Source organism: Marmota marmota, unplaced genomic scaffold (assembly GCF_001458135.2).
Source record: "Marmota marmota marmota unplaced genomic scaffold, marMar, whole genome shotgun sequence".
Taxonomy (NCBI): Eukaryota; Metazoa; Chordata; class Mammalia; order Rodentia; family Sciuridae; genus Marmota; species Marmota marmota.
This window is the reverse complement of record NW_026000005.1, coordinates 17,392,492-17,413,287: the sequence shown is the minus strand read 5'-3', so window position 1 is coordinate 17,413,287 and position 20,796 is coordinate 17,392,492. Positions and strand designations below refer to the sequence as shown.

Genomic DNA, 20,796 nt, shown 5'->3' with positions numbered 1-20,796 from the left:
GATTGACCAATAAGAAATCAAAGTAAATTAGTATATGTGGATAACAAAATTAAGTCTATAAGAAACAGAAAACATTACTTTAAAGTATTTACAAATTGTTAGCTATATCTGTAACCTGTAAAGTTTAAAATTAACATACCAAATTCTGCAAGTTTTATAGTTTATCATATAAACAACTTTATACATTTATTAGCCTATCAATAAGAATAAATGTCAGCCAGGTGTGGTGGCACACATCTGTAATCCCAGTGACAGGCAGGAGGATCACAAGTTCAAGCCGGGCTCAGTAACTTAGCAAGACTCTGTCTCAAAATAAAAAGGGTTGCGGATGTGGCTCAGTGGTTAAGCACCTCTGGGTTCAATCCCTGGTACCAAAAAAAAGGTAAATGTCATTTTTCAGTAGTCCTAAAAAAAAAAAAACCTGAGGGCTGGGGATGTAGCTCAGTGGTAGAGCACTTGCCTGGCATGCGCAAGGTCCTGGCTTGAATCTCCAACACCACCAAAAAAAGAACTTATCCAAATAGCAGTGGTGGCAAATAATTGTTATTTTAAGAGAGTCAAGATTTAGGGATATAGCTCAGTGGTAGAGTGGATAGCGTGGACAAGGCACCGGGTTTACTCCCCAATACCACACAAATACACACACACACACACACACACAAAATCCCTTATGATATCTCATCATCAAGAAAAGCATAAAAATTTAAAGCCCAGTGAAATTAGCAGAAAACTTAATTCTGAAACTTCAATTTTAAGTAATTAAGTGTGAGACTAGAGCCATCTACTGGTTGAAGTGTAACATTACAAAACACAACTGTGGACTGACTGACAAAGTAGGAAGTCCTAGTAGGCATGGAGTTTAAATAATGGGAATGAATATGGGCAAAAATCATATGGTTTTTAAAAGAATCTGCAGACACCCAATATGTTAACAAAGTAGGGCTAGCCTATAAAAGCTGAGGCTGGGAGGCTCCAACCCCTCTCTCAATAAAAGGAGTCACTGTACTTATTGGCCTGAGAAGCAGAAGTAATGAGAGGTAGTTTGGGCAAACAAATAACATAACTCTGGTTTAAGAGGAGGTATAATGGGGGAAAAATATCAGCAATTTTCTCTCTTACCCATTTTTCCCCTAGAGACATCTTAGAACATTGGTGCACAAAAGACAGTGGTTGATGGGCATGGAGAAATCAAAGTAGTCATCACCTGAAAGGCTACAAACCTTTGTTCACGGGCACATGGAGTATGTGCTCAGAAAACACTAGTATAACCTTCCTGAAAATGAAAATAACACATTGCTTTTACCCCAAGCCAGTAAGAAATGAGCTTTTAGGTCCTGTGAGCTTTCACCAGCCAAGCCCTGGACTGGTCAAGTCTTGGAAACAAAAGCCCAGTTTCAGGTCCCAACCTCCTCCCTTCAAAAGGACATGGATGTCCATAGAATCGAGGCAAGAAAAATAGATCTCCAAGTCCCCTCTCTGTAGCAGAGACCCCCAGCCTGGACAGCAACTTGTCAGCTAGGTTTGGGGTAACAGGCTGAAGCAAAGTTGCAAAGACACGCAAACATTCCAAAGCCACATGAAGTACAGTACCCAGCCAGGGAGCATCTGCTGGGCTCTCCCAGTTCAATTTCCATGGTGCATGCCTTTGGACAAAACCATTAGTTTGCCGAACACAGCTGGACACTGCCTCCAGAGCCTTATAGATCTGAAAATTATCATAATACTCTGCTACCTGCTTGGGCAAACTAGCCATTGCACTCACGAGAGCATAATCCTCTGCCTGAGCACGAACTGATGGTCCCACCAACCCTGGCTTACTAGGGAAGCAGGTAGTGCAAAAGGCTGGATAGGTTCCAGAAGGGTTTATTCTTTTAGCAGTACATCGGTTCAAAAGACCTCCCAAGGCATCTGCCAGCTCAGAGTCCAGCAACTTAACCACCTTCTCATCGTAGTAGTCACAGTCCCAGCTAGGAACACCCTGCCGAAGAAGAAAATAACGGAAGCCGTCCACAGTATATCGATCAAGGCAAGTCCTGGGATCCACCACGTTGCCCAAGCTCTTGGACATCTTTTGGCCACACACCGTCCAGTGGGAGTGGACATAGATGCGATGTGGTGGGCTCAATCCAGCCCCTAAGAGGAGGGCAGGCCAATAGATGGCATGAAATTTGAGTATATCCTTACCTATGATATGAGATGTGGCTGGCCACCAAGATTTGAACTCAGCATTGGGGTAGCCAATTATGGTGAGGTAGTTGACCAGGGCATCCAGCCATACATAGATGGTCTGTGAATCGTCCCCAGGAACTGGAATGCCCCAGTGCAGGTGGCTACTCCTTCGAGAAACAGATAGATCCGGTAGCTCCTCCTCCAACCATTGAAGGACTCCGTAATAGAATGGCTCTGGAGTGATGGCCTGAGGGTTGCTTCGCAGCCAACGCTGTAGTGGCTCCTGGAACTGAGAAAGCCTGAAAATATAGTTTTCTTCCTTGGTCCAGGAGACAGGATGCCCGCTCTCGAGAGATACAGGGCACGAATCCCCGGACGGGCCCGGCTGCCAGGTGACCTTGGCCTCAGGAAGGAAGCACTCGTCAGAGGCGCAATACCAACCTTCATAGAGCCCTTTGTAGAGCAGACCCCGGGACTTAAGCACCCCCCAGAAGTGCTGCACGGCCACCCGGTGCCGGGCCTCCGTGGTGCGGATAAAGTCGGTGGAGGAGATGCCAGCCTTCTGGAAAAGTTGCTGAAACTGGGCAGAGACTCGATCGCACAGCTCAATCGGGGCCACGCCGGCAGTGGCCGCCGCCTGTTGAATTTTCAGACCGTGCTCGTCGGTGCCGGTAGAGAATCGGGTTGCGGCAGTTCCGGGAACTCGGAGGCGACGGTGGCGGCAGAGGGCATCCGCCAAGAGCGCGGAATACAGGTGTCCGATGTGCGGCGCCGCGTTCACGTAGAAAATGGGTGTGGTGAAGTAGGCGCGCGTGTCCTGAGGATCATCGCGGGTACACTGAGAGCCTGAACCATAGTGGCGTGGGCCAGAACTCTCTAAGAGAGAGACCCTGCGGGTCCCCGAGTATCCCAGCAGCCTGAGGACAGATATTCGCAGCATAGTTCCAGCCGGCCTAAGCTGTGGAGGCGGTGTCTTAAACGCACGTGTGAGGGGCGCATGCGCAGCCAAGCCGCCCAGACGCTTCCGCCCCGAAAACCAATGGAATTCGGCCGTAAGCGCCCGCCCGCGCTGCCATCCTCCACAGGCTCTGCGCCAGTAGATTTCTTGGCGGAAGTCGGCGGGAAAATAGCCTCTTTTCTGTTATAATATCTTCAGCTCCCTTCTCTAAGTTGCGGTTTTACACTCATGGATCTGTTTCCCTTTCTAGGCAGGACATTCCTCTGCATATGCCCTGGTCGATATATGAAAGGTCGATCTAAATTTTATTTCAGAACCTGAACATAAGGGAAGAATAAGAGCTGAAAAAGTTGGAGAATATTTTATGTAAACACTATTTGCTGAATCAAGATGTAGATTTGATCTGCTAAATCCTTCCCATAGACACTTGAGATCCAGGGAAGTAGACTGCAATGTTGCTGCTGTGCACATAAAGAATAATAATTTTCAATTTTATTTTTCAAGAGGAGTTGTTAATATTTTTTTAATGGTCTTGATAATCTTCTAGGAGTGTTTTTCAAGTTTGCTTCTAGTAATGGGACTCTAGTTTGGGGGCAGGAGAAACCTCAGGAGCCCAGAATTGAAGTAATAGTCTGTAGTTCATAACACACTCTCATATTTGGGTTACACCCTCTCCCCACTTAATTGATACTTTTTTCCTTGTGGTACTGAGAATTGAACCCAGTGCTAGACAAGGGCTTTGCCATTGAATTACATTCCAAGTGCTCCCTCATGTAACTTAGGGGTTCATGATATACATGTAATTTAAAAAAAAAAAAAAGGATGGAACAACTGGGTGCGGTGTAATCTCAGCTACTTGTGAAACTGGAGCAGCAGGATTGCAAGTTGGAGGCCAACCTTAGCAACATAGGTGAAACTCTCAAAAATAAAAAGATGTCGCTGTGGTAGAGCTCCCTGGGCTCAATCCCCAGTCCAAAAAAAAAAAAAAAAGAATGGAGTACCTGTGAACCCACAATCTAACCAAAGTGAAGTACTAGAAATGGTTCTCAAAGTATGTTCCCCAGGAAAGCAGAAAACTAGAAGCATCTGGAATTTGGTTAGAAATGCACATTCTTAGGCCCCGTTCCCCACATTCTCAAGGCATTCTCCAGGTGATTCTGATGCGTGCTAAAGTCTGAGAACCACTAAACTAAAAGATTAGCAGTGAGTCATGTGTACTGATTTTCTTGTGCCCCTCACTTCCCCAGAGAAGTAATCCCTGTCCTGAATTCTGTATTTGTGCATTCATGTTATCATACATATAATATGTTCAAGTAAAATCATTTAATTTTGTGTTTAAACATTCTAAAAAAGTATATAGTATTACATGAATCTTCAACTCACCTTTTTCATTCAATACTTTCTTACTAAAATTCATCCATGTGGTTGCATGTAAAATTCATCCATGTGGTTGCATGTAGTTCATTTTGACCGCTGATTATTTCATACATTATACGAATGAAAGTATATGGGAAGTTGGAACCAATTTCTGTGTTGATATGGAAGATGGACTAATAGAATTCTCTATACCAAAGATAAAACAAATATCAAAAAAAATAATCAGTCAATATTCTCTTATTTGATCCAGCGGTTTAAGAAGGGCAAGTAAAGGTCAATCTAAACTGGGGCAGGGTGCAGTGGTGTATGACCTATAATCCCAGTGACTCAGGAGGCTGAGATTCAAGGCCTCAGGCAGGAGAATCACAGGTTCAAGGCCAGCCTGGGGTACTTACTGAGACCCTGTCTCAAAAAACAAACAAGGGTGGAGAAGGGAGCCCTTGATGGCGCACACCTGTGATCCTAGCAACTAGGGAGGCTGAGGTAAGACGATCACAAGTTCAAAGCTAGTCTCAGCAATTTAGCGAGGCCCTAAGCAACTCAATGAGACCCCGTCTCAACTCAGTGAGACCCTGATTCTAAATAAAATACAAAATAGAGCTAGGGATGTGGCCCAATGGTTAAGTGCCCCTGATTTCAATCCCCAGTACCTGCCCCAAAAAGAAGTTTAAAAAAGGGGAAGGATTGGGGATATGAGTCAGTGGCAGAGGTCCCTGGGTTCAATCCCCACTCCTGCCAAAAAAAAAAAAAAAAAGGTTTCCATTGAACCAGTGCTTCATGCATATTTCTGCTTACTACTGTTCTCTAACCTTAAAAAAAAAAAAAAAAAAAACCTCAATCCCCATTTCCATTTTTTCTCTTTCCTGTAGAACAGAACTCCTTAGAAAGAAAGAAAGAAAGAAAGAAAGAAAGAAAGAAAGAAAGAAAGAAAGAAAGAAGTGGGGAGAGGAGGGGTTGTGGCTCCACTGAGCACTTGCTTAGCATGCTTGAGGCACTGGCTTCAATCCCCAGCACCACATTAAAANGTAGCACGCGTGAGACACCAGGTTCTATCCTTAGCACCACATAAAAAACAAATTTATTATTATTTTTTTAAATAGTCAATTTTGTAAAGAAAAGACTATTGGCCAAGGATTTAGCTCAATGGTAGAGCATGTGCTTAGCATGTGTGAGGCACTGGGTTTGATTCTCAGCACTGCATATAAATAATAAAGGTATTTTGTCCATCTACAACTAAAAATTTATAAGAGAGAGAGAAAATAAATGTCTACTGATTAACCCAAGTGATTCAAATATTTTACTCTTAGGAACAGTACTGCTATTAACTTTCTTGTGTGTGATTCCTGGTACCTCTATGCTGAAGTATCTCTTGAATATATGCCTGGGAGTGAAATTGCTGTCTTGTAGAGGATGTGAATGTTCAATTTCACAAGATAATATGAAGTTTTCTTCCAACATGGTTAAATAAATTTTCACTCTGATTAGCAACATTTCCTTAAAAAGATCTATTCAGTGCTTGATGTTGTCTAGCTTCTTCATTCTTGCCAGTCAAATGGCTACAAAGTACTATGAAACTTATGTTCACAATAGCCAAAAAGTGGAATCAACTCAAATTCCATTATCTGATAAATGGAGAAACAAATATGGATATCCATACAATGGAAATTTATTCTGCCATTAAAAAATGTGAAGTACTGACACATGATACCATATTCATAAATCTTTTTTAAAAATATGTTAAGTGAGAAAAGCCAAACAAAAATTCTGCATGTTATATGACTCTACTACATGAAATATTCAGAATGAGAAAATGCATGGAGACAGAAAGCAAATAAGAGGTTGCAGCAGTTTGAGGAAGAACTATAATGGAGAGAATAAATGCTTAATGGATATGGAATTTCCTCTTGGGGTGATGAAAAAGTTTTGGAGCTAAATAACCATTGCAAAACATTGTGAATCTACTTCATGCCATTGAATTATACATTTTAAAATGGTAAGTTTTATATTTTTCATATTTTACCACAACTTTTAAAAATTTTGTATTGTTGTGGCCTTGATTTGCAATTGAAGTTGAACATCTCTTCATATATTAATGAACATACATGTTTCTGTTCCTATGACATGCTTATTTATTTTTGTACAAAATATATTTCTTTAAAATGGTCTTGAAGTTCTTCTAGAAAAATTATAAATTCTCTTTTTTATTTATTTGCAAGAGTTCTCTATGTATTGTTCATACTGTTCCTTTACTGATTGATATTTGGCAAATATAAGCAGTATATCCCAGCTATATTTCATCTTTTCACTTTAAGGAGTCTTAATGAATAGTTCTTAATTTTAATACAATTCATTTTAGACTTATTTTATGATTATCATTTTCCTCTATTTTTAAAGAATTTAACCTTTATTTTATTTATTTGTTTTTATGTGATGCTGAGGATCAAACCCAGTGCCTCACTTGTGCTATGCAAGAGCTCTACCGCAGAGCTAAAACCCCAGTCCTCATTTTCCTCTTAAGATACTCTTGTACTCTGAGGTAAGATGAATATACATCTATATTTTCATATAAAATTATAACATTTTGCTTTTGATGATTTTTATATAGAATTGTCTCTTTTTCTCTTTTCTTTTCCTTTTTGTTTGTTTGTTTTGGGGGGCTGGTGATTGATCCCAGGGTCTTTCTCATGCTAAGCAAGCATTTTACCATTCAGCTATACCCCAAACCCTAGAACTGACATTTTTTTGTATGGTAAGATGAAGAAATCCAATTATTTTCCCCACATGGCTAACGAGTTGTCCCAGTTCCATTTTCTCCACTGATCTGCCATGTCACCTCCATTGAATGGAAAATTCCCATACATCAGTTTGTTTCCAGGCTCTTTATTCTATTGTATTGCTAATTTTTCTGAGCTTTGTTTAAAAATAACTTTAAATTGGTATGGCTTTTTACTAAATATTAACATATACAAAACTAATTTCTTCTTCTTAGTCTTTACAATATTCTTTCTTGACTTTTTATCTTCCACATAAAATATTAAAATCAACTTGAAAAGTTCCATACAAAAGACTTGTTGGGGTTTAGGTAATCATTGCATTAAATCTGTAGATCAATGACAGCTGTTAAGGGCAAGGGAGACTGACATATTTACAACATTAAATTATAAAAAAAAAATGACCATGAATGTCCTTTTTAACTATATTAAAATTAGAAACTATCCTTTTGTTCTGTTCAGTAAAGTTTTATAATTTTTAAAATACTAGTCTGGCTTAACATTTCAGTAGATTTATTCCTAGAAAACAAATAGTTTATAATGTAAATGGTGTCATTTTCTGAAAGTCATGTTTTTTTAAATTATTACTGATGTATGAAATTGATAAAAGCTAAATTGTTCTGTTAGATAACAGAGCACAACCCACAACCCTGCCTGCTCAAAGATCCCTCTCTTTTCATTTCTTTAAAACAAAAGGCTATGCCATAAGCACCTTGTAAACTACTGTCTAGAAGAATAAGCAGTTGAAAATAGTCAATTTGGGGTCTGGGGTTGTAGGTCAGTGGTAGAGTAGTACCACTGGTAGAGTAGTAGCACGCGTGAGACACCAGGTTCTATCCTTAGCACCACATAAAAAACAAATTTATTATTATTTTTTTAAATAGTCAATTTTGTAAAGAAAAGACTATTGGCCAAGGATTTAGCTCAATGGTAGAGCATGTGCTTAGCATGTGTGAGGCCTTGGATTCAATCCCCAGCACCAAACAGGAAAAAAAATTATTGCATCAGCTGGACATTGAAAATTACAAAGCCATAAAAATTTTTCAGTGTGTTAGGCTGAGAAGCCAGACTATAGAAAAAATAATGTCAAAATACAAGTATTAGTCTATACAACTCTTAGTGGATGGTGATTGTAGCTTTTCTAATGATTAGAGAAAGAATACATAAATAATATTTTCTTTTAAGTATTTTATTAGTTATTAATGGACCTTTATTTATTTATTTGTTTATATGCAGTGCTGAGAATTGAACCCAGTGCCTCATACATGAGAAGCAAGCACTCCACCACTGAGCTACAACCCAGTCCCAATAAATAATGTTTTCAATAAGCCATCAACTTCTTTGGAAATGTGAAACACTACATCGAAAAGTTAAAACTTAGTGTTTGCCAGCTTATAAATTCTGGAGAGCATAAAATGTGGCTTTTCATCTTTGTTCCTTGCAGTTCTTTCGTATATAGTAGGTGCTCCAAAAACATTCAGATTTTTGTTGAATATACTTCTTTGAGCAGGAACACATAAAATAGGTTGGATTTTTTTTACTATTATGCAAAAGTTTCTCTCTGTAGAGAATGGGTTAGATGATAGATAATTATCTCTTAGAAGCTTCAAGATTTCTGTGAATTCAGATGGTCCAAACTTGCCTCCTAACTATCGTAATGTTGTGCTACATTTTCATAATTGTCATTCATTAATTCAGGGACTAAGTGTCTACTATAACATGAACAAAAATCAATAATACACTTTAATTGTTTCTAGCCACATAGACAAGAATTGATAATCCATCAGACCCAGCTTTTGTACCTGGGAATTCCCATTTGTGACACAGAACTGAAAATTGTCCCTGAAATCCACTGTTGTCAGCAAATATAATTCAATACAAAAAAGTAACCAATGTTGGGCTGGGGTTGTGGCTCAGCAGTGGAGTGCTCGCCTGGCACGTGCAAGGCCCTGGGTTCGATCCTCAGTACCACATAAAAATAAATAAATAAAATAAAGGTACTATGTTCAACTACAACTAAAAAATAAATGTTTTTTTAAAAAAGTAACCAATGTTAGAAGACATTTATTTCAAAAATTTATCCTAATTACAAAAGTGGGGAATCATCATTGGTAAAAGATTTTATATGGGGACAATTGTTGTAATGATTGGATATAAGAGTGGCAGGCAACTGACTGAATGGATACAGTGCCTTTATTTATTTATTTATTTATTTATTTATTTATTTATATGTGGTGTGGTGCTAAGGATCGAACCTCACATGTGCAAGGCAGGAACTCCACCACTAGCTACAATCCTAGCCCCTGGTTATCTGCTCTTAACTGGATACTGCATAACCATCCTGATTCACTCCCTCCTTCTTGCTCCAATTAAAAGCATCTTCCTCAAAGCAGCCCCAATCATGTATCTAAGATGCAAATTGATATTACATGCCTACTCCAAACTCATTTGCTTATTCCACTGAATTATTTTACTCCCTTTTTTTTAACTTATGAAATAAAGTACAAATTTCCTGTGTATAGCATAAAAACCTCCATTACAGCTTAGGCCCTTTTCTCCTTTACAGCCTGTTCTATTTTCTTCACATTTTACATTCTAGTACTTCTTAACTGCTTCATGTTCCTTAGACATGCCATGCTGTTTTTATGATTCATGACTTTGCTTTTGCTTTTCTCTCCTTGGGACACATGCTCCCTACCTTTCTTTCGTTATCTTATACATATTTATCCATGAAGACAGCTCAGACGTCATCCTCTAGACTGAGAGGCCCCTTCTTGGGCTTATAGGCAATCTATGCATACTTCTATTTCAGCAGCTGCCAAATTACATTTAAATTCTCTATTTCTAAGCCTGTCTTCCCCATATAACTAAGGCTCTTTAGGGCAAATGGCCATACCCAGTTATCATTTAGTTATCAGTTAGATACCCAGTATCTAACTGAGTGCCTGGAAAGTGGCACTTAATAAATATAATGGGTACTAAACAAATTTTTATTTACTTCCCAGTACAAATTCTTGTTAAAGTTTATATTATATAATTATATAACATAAAAAAAACATTGTATGCACAAATCACTTATCCTAAGATAGTATAATATTATGGTAAATTATTGGATTTCTTTAATGTCTCCAAAAAAAGAAATTTTAAAATTATTTATATTTAAAATTAATAATAATCTTCTAGGCACTTCAATAGGTACTAGTAACCTTCAAAGATTACATTTCTGCCATAAAGGAATACACACACAGCCCAGATCCTACAAGAGAGAACATGAAAAAGACAGGCATGAAAGCACTATAAATAGACTCAAAAGAGTCACTGTGGGTCAGAGTCTGCTGTCTTTTTAGTCACATTTACCCAGAATTTGCTTATCACCAACCATGCTCATACATAAACACGGAGAAGTATGGAATTTTCCTCTGTTAAAAACACTTTTGAGGCTGGGGTTGTGGCTCAGCGGTACAGCGCTCGCCTAGCTCGTGCAAAGCGCTGGGTTCGATCCTCAGCACCACATATAAATAAATAAAATAAAGGTATTGTGTCCAACCACAACTAAAAAAAATACATATTAAAAGAAAATATTTTTGAGGAGGAAAACATGAAGACAAGTTGGCCAGAAGAAAGGGCAAAAGATGACGGTGATCTACAAACTAAAGAGCCTGTCCCCCCCTTTGGAGAGTTTCCAATTGTACACTTGAATGTAATTGAAAAATCTTTTCAAAGTGATATTCTCCAGAATCTCAGTTTTGATCAGGACTTGTTTTGTAAGAAATCAGGTAAATAATGGGAGTGGTGGCAGAATCACTTCCTTCCTATTACTACTCCCAGTCCCATTTTATAATGTACATACATAGATAAATGTATTCTGTGCTATTTGCCAGGACAAGTGTTAAGATAGCAGATAAGATTATCTCACTCAGCCTTCATAACAAGCCTGTGAGATAAGTACTATAATTAACTCCATTTTAGAGCAGAGAAAATTGAAACTTAAAGAGGTCAAGTAATTTGCCCAAGGTCACATCTGTAGTAGGCCTGAAGCTGTATTTGAACCCAGGCAGTCTGATTCCAGGGCTTATAGTTTTGATGAGTGTACCATACTAACAGATCTGCACATAGTTAAATGTAATAAACACTCACCACAAATCATCCATTATAAGTTGTTCTTGACCTCAAGTAAATGGCAATTTATAAAACTGAAGAAATCAGGTTGTCAGAGTTTCAGTGTTTTGTTTTGTTTAAGTATACTTTGAAAACTGCAGAAGTGTTATATCAGTTATTATCTTAAGTACTCTAATAGCGGAGTGTTTCAAACTATTTAAGGATGTTAGGAAAACTAATTATCCATATATCTGTTTCCCTTTAGCATTAAGAAATTTTTATGAAAACATTTTAATGTAAATTTTTTATACTTGGCAGTTTTAATCAGCATATGATTTTTCAGGCAAAAAGAAACTACATGTTAGAAAAAAAAAATCTTTAAAAGTGCTGTTTAAAGACTAAAGTGCTTCTTTTTTCCCTTCACTTTTCTTTTCTCCTTTTGGACTCCAGAAACGGTTTTCTCATAAAGCTGACTTCCTTTCTGGAAATGATTTTTGTTTCCAACCATGTTGAGAATCCAGTTTTTTTCCCCCTTTTTCTCTCTCTCTCTCTCTCTCTCTCTCTCTCTCTCTCTCTCTCCACCCCTCTCCCTCTCTCTCCCTCTCTCAATAGTAGCAGGGAGGAAGGAGGGTGGGCACAAGACAGAGGGAAGAAAGAAAACAAAAAGAATTGGATGCTACTGTGTCTGAATATGTCTTTAACTTGTAGATAATTACATCTGAGTTGCGCTTTTGCCTTTTTATTTCCGTTTTGGGACACCTCTTTTATCATCCAGCCAACTGGGATAGACAAAGCACTGTTGGTGCCCTGAGCGACAGAACTCTGGTAGGGGGGCTGGCTGGCTGTAAATTGACGTGGCATGGAAATTCTCTACTAAGTTGTAGCAGCTTGCATGTTTCACTAACATCAAGCCCAGCCTCCCAGAGCTGTAGCTTAATCATGGGCTCAGTGACTTTACAGAAAAATGGATAGAAAAAGTCAGTCTTCAACTCCTTTCTTTGGACCCCAACCTTTTTTTTCCGGTGTCTATGGTTTTGCTGAAAATCAAATCAAAGCAGTTAAGTCTGTAACTTTCTTTTTGCAGCTTAAACAACAGAATTTGTTGTTCTCCCTCCCCTTTCCTGCAATTTAATTCCTTACAGACTTTGCCATGGGGTGCGGACTTAGAAAGCTAGAAGACCCTGATGATAGCAGCCCTGGAAAAATATTTTCTACCCTGAAGAGACCGCAAGTGGAAACAAAGACAGAATTTGCTTACGAATATGTATTGCTGGATTTTACTTTACAAGGTACTTTTGCTTCTATTTAATTTATTAAATGTTTTAAAACTAAGAGACTACTAATTTTTTAAAATGTTGACTTATAAATTCTTAAGCTTTTCTTCATAATTAGATTTAACAATAATGCTGTTTGTTTTTTCATTTCGTTTGGAAAGATTTGTGTGTTGTTTTGGTTGTTTGTTTTTGTAACATGGCTCATATGTACTTTCCAAAATTAGGAAAACTGCTTGGAAATGCTACTTTCATTTTTAAATCAAATACTTATTTGTGGACAGATTGATGAACAACATTGGGTTTCCAGGCTGAGTAGCTATATATCCTTAATGACAGCTTGTGTTTTGAAAAAGGTTTGAAAGGCACAAGACGGTGGCATGTAGGCAATATTGCGTGTATCAAATTGTGCAAGATGATTTGCTTAGACAATTCTGAAGTTGCCAACTGGGTTGAATTTTGTGATTATATTACTCATTTGATATTTTTGACCAGACTAAAGTTTGAAACTATAGAAAAAAGAGGGAAAAAGGAGAGTCTTCTATAAGACACTTCCTTTGCTCACTGCTCTGTCGCTAACAGAGAAACTCTCTGTTCCAGAAAGTTGGAAACACAAATAAACAAGCCCAGATGGCAGCTCTGTGGAAGGGACCGAGGCAGCTCGACTTCACAAATACTTTGCCTCATTTCTTTTGGAAACTTTGAGTACTGTACAACTGCATGAACAAAACACCTTTTAAAAAGAACTGTATCTTTAATTATGGGGTACTAAGAATGAGATTTAGAGTAACTTGTTTGCAGTTAAGATTTCCAGATACTGGTATTTTAAGTTTTTATTATAAAGTTATAATTTTAATTCTCAGAAATCATAAATTTTATCAATTAATAGAAAGTTTATACTAACTAAATTATTGGTTGGATATTATTTTAAGATTTTTTCAACTTACGCAAATCCTTTTTTTTTTTTTTTTTTTTTGGTTTGCTCTGGAAACAGTGCATCTTTGTGCAAGAAGCAAGAACAGCCCATTTTTCTTTGTCAAAAATTGAGCTGGCCAACAAACAAATTCCATTCCAGGGACATACACAAAACCCAAAATCTATATATGTTCACATGCCTAATTTTATTTAAAGTTAAGGCTACCAAAAGAAAAAAATTAGTATTCTTAATTTTCTTTTTAATTGAGAGTTTTAAATTAAGATGATAGTAATAATCAGAGAAGTAACCAAACAATTATATTTTTTTCTGTACTTTTTAAAATATCACAATTTGAGAAAATATTTGTAACATGGTACTATTTATTCCATTTCTTTTCCTTGTCAATCATAGGACACAAACATATACCCCCCTTAACCTTGAATCTATTCATAAAATTTAGGCCAGTCATTTTGATCTGCTCTTTAAGATTCACAGCACAATCCATTCCAGGATCCTAAGGCTTTCTGTAACTTGAATTTTTTTTGGATTCATTTATTTTCAACAATGTTAACATCTCAAACAAATTTATATAAATGCAATCATCCTTGAATTAGGAAGATCTATAGTTTCATTCAAAAATCATTTTGGTTTTGTTCTATCAGAAGTTCTTTAATTTGTGAAAGGAATATAATTTCCACCTTCCATGGTAGGTGTTTGGAGAAGGTAATAGAGTATTCCACCGTAAAGTGTAGGTATAGGCATAGTGGGCAAATGTTAACTCATACCGCAGGCACATATTTTAAAGTTGCATCTGGTTCCTATTTGGTACAGGCGCCTAGTCTCCTGGTACCCCATTTCTCTCCAATTCTTCCATATGTTTTTGTTTTGGCTTATTTGGTTGGTTGGTTGGTTGTTTTGGTCTTTGCCATTGCCTTTGCTTCAGAAGCCAGCACCCCAGCACCAGCCCAGATCATAGTTTACCTGATTTTTTCTCTCTCTCTCTCTCTCTCTGTCTCTCTCTTTTCTTTTTTTTTATCTCTGCCACCTGCCAAAATCCAGTGTATACAGGAGTGAATCAGAGTGAATTAAAATATGCTAGCCTTCTGTTTGGCCCTGGCAATTCTGTCCCATGATTGCTCAAAGTGGTAGTAAAGAGTGGCACCTCCTGCCTGTCTGAGGTCACCATGCAATGAGCAACCTTTGAAGAGACAAAATGGCCTGGTGACAGCTGTGTGTGGTCACAATGAGCCTGTCTCTTACATTATTTTCCTCATTTTTTTCCAAACAGAGGCCATGAGACAGAGAATAAAATGCCAATGGGGCCCAGCACGATAAAGCAAGCCTATTCACTGAGGCAGAAGGATCAACAAGTTGGAGGCTAGCCTTGGAAACTTGGTGAGACCCTGTCTCACAATAAAAAATAAAAATAAAAAAACTAGGGACGTGGTTCAATGGTAAAGTCTTCCTGGGTTTAATCCCAGTACCACACACACACAAATAATAAAAATAAAAATAAAAAGCCCATGGGTACAGGAGGAAATCCTTTAAAAATTTCCAGTACCCTATGTTGTGTTGTGGTGGCTGTCATTATCTGGAACAACTTATTTATTTTCCATTTTATGCTCCCTCTTCCGCCACAACTTTACAAATACATTTCAAATTATCTTACAAGAAGTTTCCATGGTGGAATATGAACTTCAAATGTTATTTTCACTATAATGCAGAATATTTCAAAATTATCCCCTATATTACCAATGAACTCACTTGTCACTCTCTACCCTCTACCCTCACCTTCAAAGCTCCACCCACAAAACAACTTACACCTCTTAGTGTCTTCACTATTGCTCCCTCTTGCTACTCTAGCTCTCTTGAGTGCTCTCTCTCTCTCTTCCTTCCTCCCTTTCTCCCTCTCCCTCTCTCCCCCTCATTTTCTCTGCCTTCCTCTTTCATTTTCTTTGTTCTTTTTGGTCTTCCAACAATTTATTTACATTGCCACAGGAGAAATAATAACATAATCATACAAGGCATACAAGGTTCTGAAGTTGTAGTTCCATGGGTCCTGAATCTGGGCTCTTTTACTAACTGTAGCAAGTTTGTTACATTATGATAAGGTAACAATTCATGAACAGTTTTTTACTTCTGCTTATCAGTGAAAATTATAAGTTATCTAGAGATTTCTTACAATATACCTATAGATGTGTGTTAGCATGTAATGTGTGTATATGTTACTATAGAATTTCTCAATGAAAAGTTAACTTTGCACATGATTCATGTACAATCCAGGAAAACAATCTGAATAATAATAGCTTGAAGAGTTTTTAAGACCATTTATAGCTTTATGAATAGAGTTTCTATAACACTAAAAACTCATCAGAAGGACAGGTGGCAGCTTTCTTATTTGAATTTCTAATACAAATATGAAGTAAACTTTGCTAGCTTGCTGCATTACTGCTAGAAGAAGAAAATATTTGTCTTTCATCGACATTATTAATAGCAATAAGTACATATTATGTATATATACTGTAGAAGAGACTGATTAACATTGGAAATACAAAAAGGAATAAGACAGTTTCTTCCTGCAGATTTTTTTTTATTCTATTTGGCCAAACCAAACGAAATTATGAACTCTTCAAGGGCAGGAACTATATTTTGCCCATCTTTATATTCTCTGTTTCTAGTACTGTGTTTGGCACATAGCAGTGGCTGTTGGATGAATGAATGAATGAAAAATTATAAAGTACACATTAGAGAAAATGATATGGTACAATAAGTATCAGTTAAAAGAGAAATCAATTTTGAATAGGACCAGTTGGAACTTGAGTTAGGACTTTACTGACCCTTGAAGAAAAAGTAAGGCTTAGATAAGAAGGAAAAAAATTAAGAGGTTGGTGTATGGTCAAGGGCGAGCACACATAGCAATGACCTAAAGAAGGCTTTGTAGGAAAGAAGCAAAAAATAAGGGGCTGGGGTTGTGGCTCAGCGGTAGAGTGCTCGCCTAGCACATGCTAGGTGATGGGTTCTATCCTCAGCACCATAAATAAATAAATAAATGTATGTATTGTGTCCAACTACAACCAAAAAATATTTTTTAAATAAAGAGGCAAAAAATAAGATTGGACATAAATGGAGTTTGGAAGGAGTTCTGCATTGATTAAATTCAATTATATGAAGAATAAATAATTACAAAGCTTTTTTGAATGAGTAGTCAATAGGTGCAGAGATGTTTAAACTCCAATGTTGGAATTGCAGTGGAGAGAGATGGAGACAAGGAGAAAAGTTAAAAGACTGCTTGTAGTGGCCAACACTAATGGTGATAAGAACCCACAGGTGAGGGGCAATGATAAGGATGGAATGCAAGGAGAATATACAACAGATGTTATAAAAGAGGAACTTAGCCAGTGACTGGCTAGATATGAAGGGCCAGAAAGAATGAGGAACCCAGGGTAACTTCCTGGTTCTGAGCCCAGTATATATGGAAATACTGATGCCTCTTTCAGCAAGAGAGAGATCCCAAAGGGAGTCAAGCATGTAATCAAAGGATACAGTTCCATTGCAGGCATGTCAAATCTGAGGCAGCAGTGGAACATCCCTGCAGAGGTGGCCGTTTCAATGAGGGATTAAAATCAAGTCTTCAAGAGAGGGAATGTGGGCAGAGCACAGTTGTCTTGGGCTGTTTGGACATAGCCATAAAAAAGAACAACTCAGTAAACATGACAGAGTGAAAACAAGCAGGACTGTGCAGTACCAGAGAACATAAGGAAAGGGAGGGTTTTATAATGCAAATAATCAATAATTTTAAATGCTAGAGAACTTTCAAGAAAGATGAAGAAAAAAATGCAGAGAAATGCATTAAAAAATCAACAAGGAATGAATAAAAGATCCTAAATGAAGGTTAAAAAGAAAAATGTCTGTGTCAATCTAATAAGTTCTTGGTCATTTCCTCAAGCAGTCAAAGAATTTTCAAAACTAAAGTGCTACAAAAGAAGAAATTAATAATAAAAATGACTGATTCAACTAAGTGTCAACATAATCCCTGTTATGGTGCCTAGTCACCTTTCTTCCAGATGGAAAAAAAAAACTAAGATGTTCCATTATGTCTGAAATGGTAAGATGTTTTGGTTGAGAAAAATAACAAAACTCACAAATCCAGACTATTGTAGGAGAGAAAGATTCCATTCTGCACTGAGAGAGGAAGGAACCTGTAATAACAATGCACAGTTGACACACTTTAAAAAATGATGCTGGAAGGAACTGGGGTTGTGGCTCAATGGTAGAACACTTGCCCAGCATGTGTAAGGTTCTGGGTTTAATTCTCAGCACCCCATGTAAATAAATGAACAAAATAAAGGCCCATCAATGTCTAAAAAAACATTTTTTAAAAAATAATGCTGGGAAATAATACATATACATTTCCATTAGCTATCTACAGTACATTGGGGTTTTTTCCTATGTTTCTTATATCTAGATGGACATTTCTTCTTTTTTTTAATAAATAAACATTGAGCACTTCCTGTGCTAAAATAAAGCCTAGTCCCTGCCCTCTAGGAATCTACATCCTAGGAGCATCCTAGTGAGGGCAACTGCTAAGTGCATGTGCAGAGACAATGCACACTATACCCTGGGATACAAGCTGAAGTAGTATGAAGAAGAGCACCTTGGCCTGAGAAGTATCACCTCATCTGGGAAGTAAAGAATGAGTGGGACTCAGACAAAGGCTTGTATGCAGAGTATAAAAAATATAAGTCAATAAAGAAAAAGCCCAACAGAAAAATGGACAAGGAACTTGGGCAGACAAAATGGAAAGTCCAAGTAGGCAACAGGCATTTGAAATTCTGACCTCATTAACAATCAAGAAAATGCGTGTTAAACCCACAGCAAGATACCACTACAAATCATCCAAAATACCTGAAATTTAGAAAGTGTTGGTAAACTGTTATAACCATTTTGAAAAACATAACATTTGACTTCATCTACCTGGATAAAGATATGCCCAGAAGAAATGTGTGCACATGTATAGCATGAGTCACATACAAAGATGGCCACAGAAGTATTATCTGTAATAACCCGAAAGTGTGAACAACTCAGAATAACAAGAACAAGAGAATAGAAAAAGAAATTGTGGCATACTCACAAAAGGAAACACTGTACTTCAGAAGTCAGTAAAGTGTTCTATAAAGGGATAGATTTTTAAATATTTTAGGCTCTTTGAGCCACGTGGTCTCACTCACAACTACTCAACACTGCTGTTGTCATGCTAGAGCAGCCATGATGATACATAACCAAACAAGCTGTGGGCCATAGGTTGTTGACCCCTGCGATGCTGCAATGAAAATGAAGGAACTACAACTACACAAACTCCACAAGGTAACGCTCACAGCATGATGTTGAGTGAAGAAGACATAAAAGTATACACTGTATGACCTCTCTCATATGAAGCTCAAAACCCCAGTTTTTCAGTGGTAGAATACTTGCCTAGTATGCTCAAGGCTTTGTATTGATCCCCAGAAGTACAAAAATCAGCAAACTGAACTGTAAAGTGGTTAGGGATGCATTCTTGGGTAGTAAACTAAAAAGAACAAGAAGGAAGTGATTACCATTGAAAGTCAAGGGAGTGCAAAGGGAAAGGGGATTGTGATTGAAAAGAGTGAAGTAGGAGGCTTACAGTGTGCTGGCCACGTTCTAATTTTTGGGGAGTGGGGGGTACCAGGTACCAGGGGTTGAACTCAGAGACACTTAACCACTGAGCAGTGTACCCAACCCTATTTTGTACTTTATTTTAGAGACAGAGTCTCACTGAGTTGCTTAGTGCCTCACTTTTGCTGAGGCTGGCTTTGAACTCACAATCCTTTGCCTCAGCCTCTTGAGTGGCTGGGATTACAGGCATGCACCACCATGCCTGAACATTCTAATTTTTTAATGGATGATGGGTACCCAAGTGTTGGTAGATTTAAGCATGCTTTTTTCCCTTTTGTATGTTAAATTTCTATCACCCCTCAATTCTCCCCCTCAAAAAAGGATTTTAAAAAAAAGGGACAAGGCTGAAAGAAAAGATGTACAAACACACACCCAGAAGAGGAAATTCTATGGTCTCTGGAAACTGCGTCTACAACAGAGAGGAGTGCAGCATATGCAGGAGAAAGCAGTGGCACATAAGGCTGCAAGAGTTCAAGACATTCCTAAGTTGATGTGTTGTGTATCTGCCTGTAGTAATGAACTGTATAGTTCAATAGAGTTTTACCATATTTTAAAACTGTAATTATATTACTTCAGTTAAATATATTGGCAGGGAATGGTGGCACACACTTATAATTCTAGCAACTTGGGAGACTGAGGCAGGAGAATTGCAAGTTAGAGACCAGCCTGAGCAACTTAAAGAGAACCCTGTCTCAAAACAAAATTTTAAAAGGACTGGTTATATAGCTCAGTGGTAGAGCTCCCCTGGGTTCAGTCCCCAGTACTGAAAAAAAAAAATTAAAGCACATATATATATTAATGAACAATTACAAAGATGGAAGCTTTCATTGAAAACAAAAGATAATGCAATTGAGATGTTATTTATATAGTAGCTTATATTTCCAGATTATTTAAACATTTGACAAATAAATCAGATACTTTTTAATATCCATACATTAAATGGCTTAAAAATTTATCCTAGTCTAAAAGCTGTTGCCCAGTTTGTCTGAATTTTCACAAATTCTGAAACAATCAAATCAATGAAGTTTTCTTTTCCTGTAGGCTAGAGTGCACTGGCTCTCACGTCGTTCTGTCTGGGTTCAATTGCAGCCTCACAACTTACTAGAAATTTGGGCAAGTTACCTTATCTCTCTTTTCCTGAGTTTCCTTTTTACTATAATTGCTGGAGATAACATTGAAATTAAAAGTCTATTCTGTTTTTTAGAAGTGGTAAAATTGCTGGTTAGTGTCTGCACAATTTATTTAAGGAAACAATGTTTTATAAATATTTCAAAAAACGTACCAATCGGGGCTGGGGATGTGGCTCAAGTGGTAGCGCGCTCACCTGGCATGCGTGCGGCCCGGGTTCGATCCTCAGCACCACATACAAAACAAAGATGTTGTGTCCACCGAAAAATAAATAAATAAATTTAAAAAAAAAAAAAAAAAACACGTACCAATCTTCAGAGGTGAGCTGATGAAAATAAATATGTATGTCTTGGACTATTTTCATAGTTGCAACATCAAAGCAAAACTTTTAGCATTGAACAAGTTCTTAGCTTT

At 37.7% G+C, this 20,796-nt stretch overlaps 2 protein-coding genes across 3 annotated transcripts in view; one reads left to right on the top strand and one right to left on the bottom strand.

Annotated features, from left to right (window-relative positions):
- Positions 1–595: 595 nt before the first annotated feature.
- Positions 596–3,169, bottom strand: Mars2 (methionyl-tRNA synthetase 2, mitochondrial). Its single transcript, XM_015481195.2, has one exon. The coding sequence runs from the start codon at positions 3,107–3,109 to the stop codon at positions 1,328–1,330; it is 1,782 nt and encodes a 593-aa protein (XP_015336681.1). The 5' UTR covers positions 3,110–3,169; the 3' UTR covers positions 596–1,327.
- An 8,805-nt stretch (positions 3,170–11,974) lies between these two features.
- The window catches only part of Rftn2 (raftlin family member 2), a 61,287-nt gene continuing 52,465 nt past the window's right edge, over positions 11,975–20,796 (top strand). The window contains exons 1-2 of one of the 2 annotated variants that reach the window (XM_015481194.2): positions 11,975–12,198; positions 12,516–12,662. In XM_015481194.2, the coding sequence (XP_015336680.1) occupies positions 12,524–12,662 (139 nt within the window). In that variant the 5' untranslated portion in view covers positions 11,975–12,198; positions 12,516–12,523. The other variant, XM_015481193.2, reaches the window with a different exon arrangement.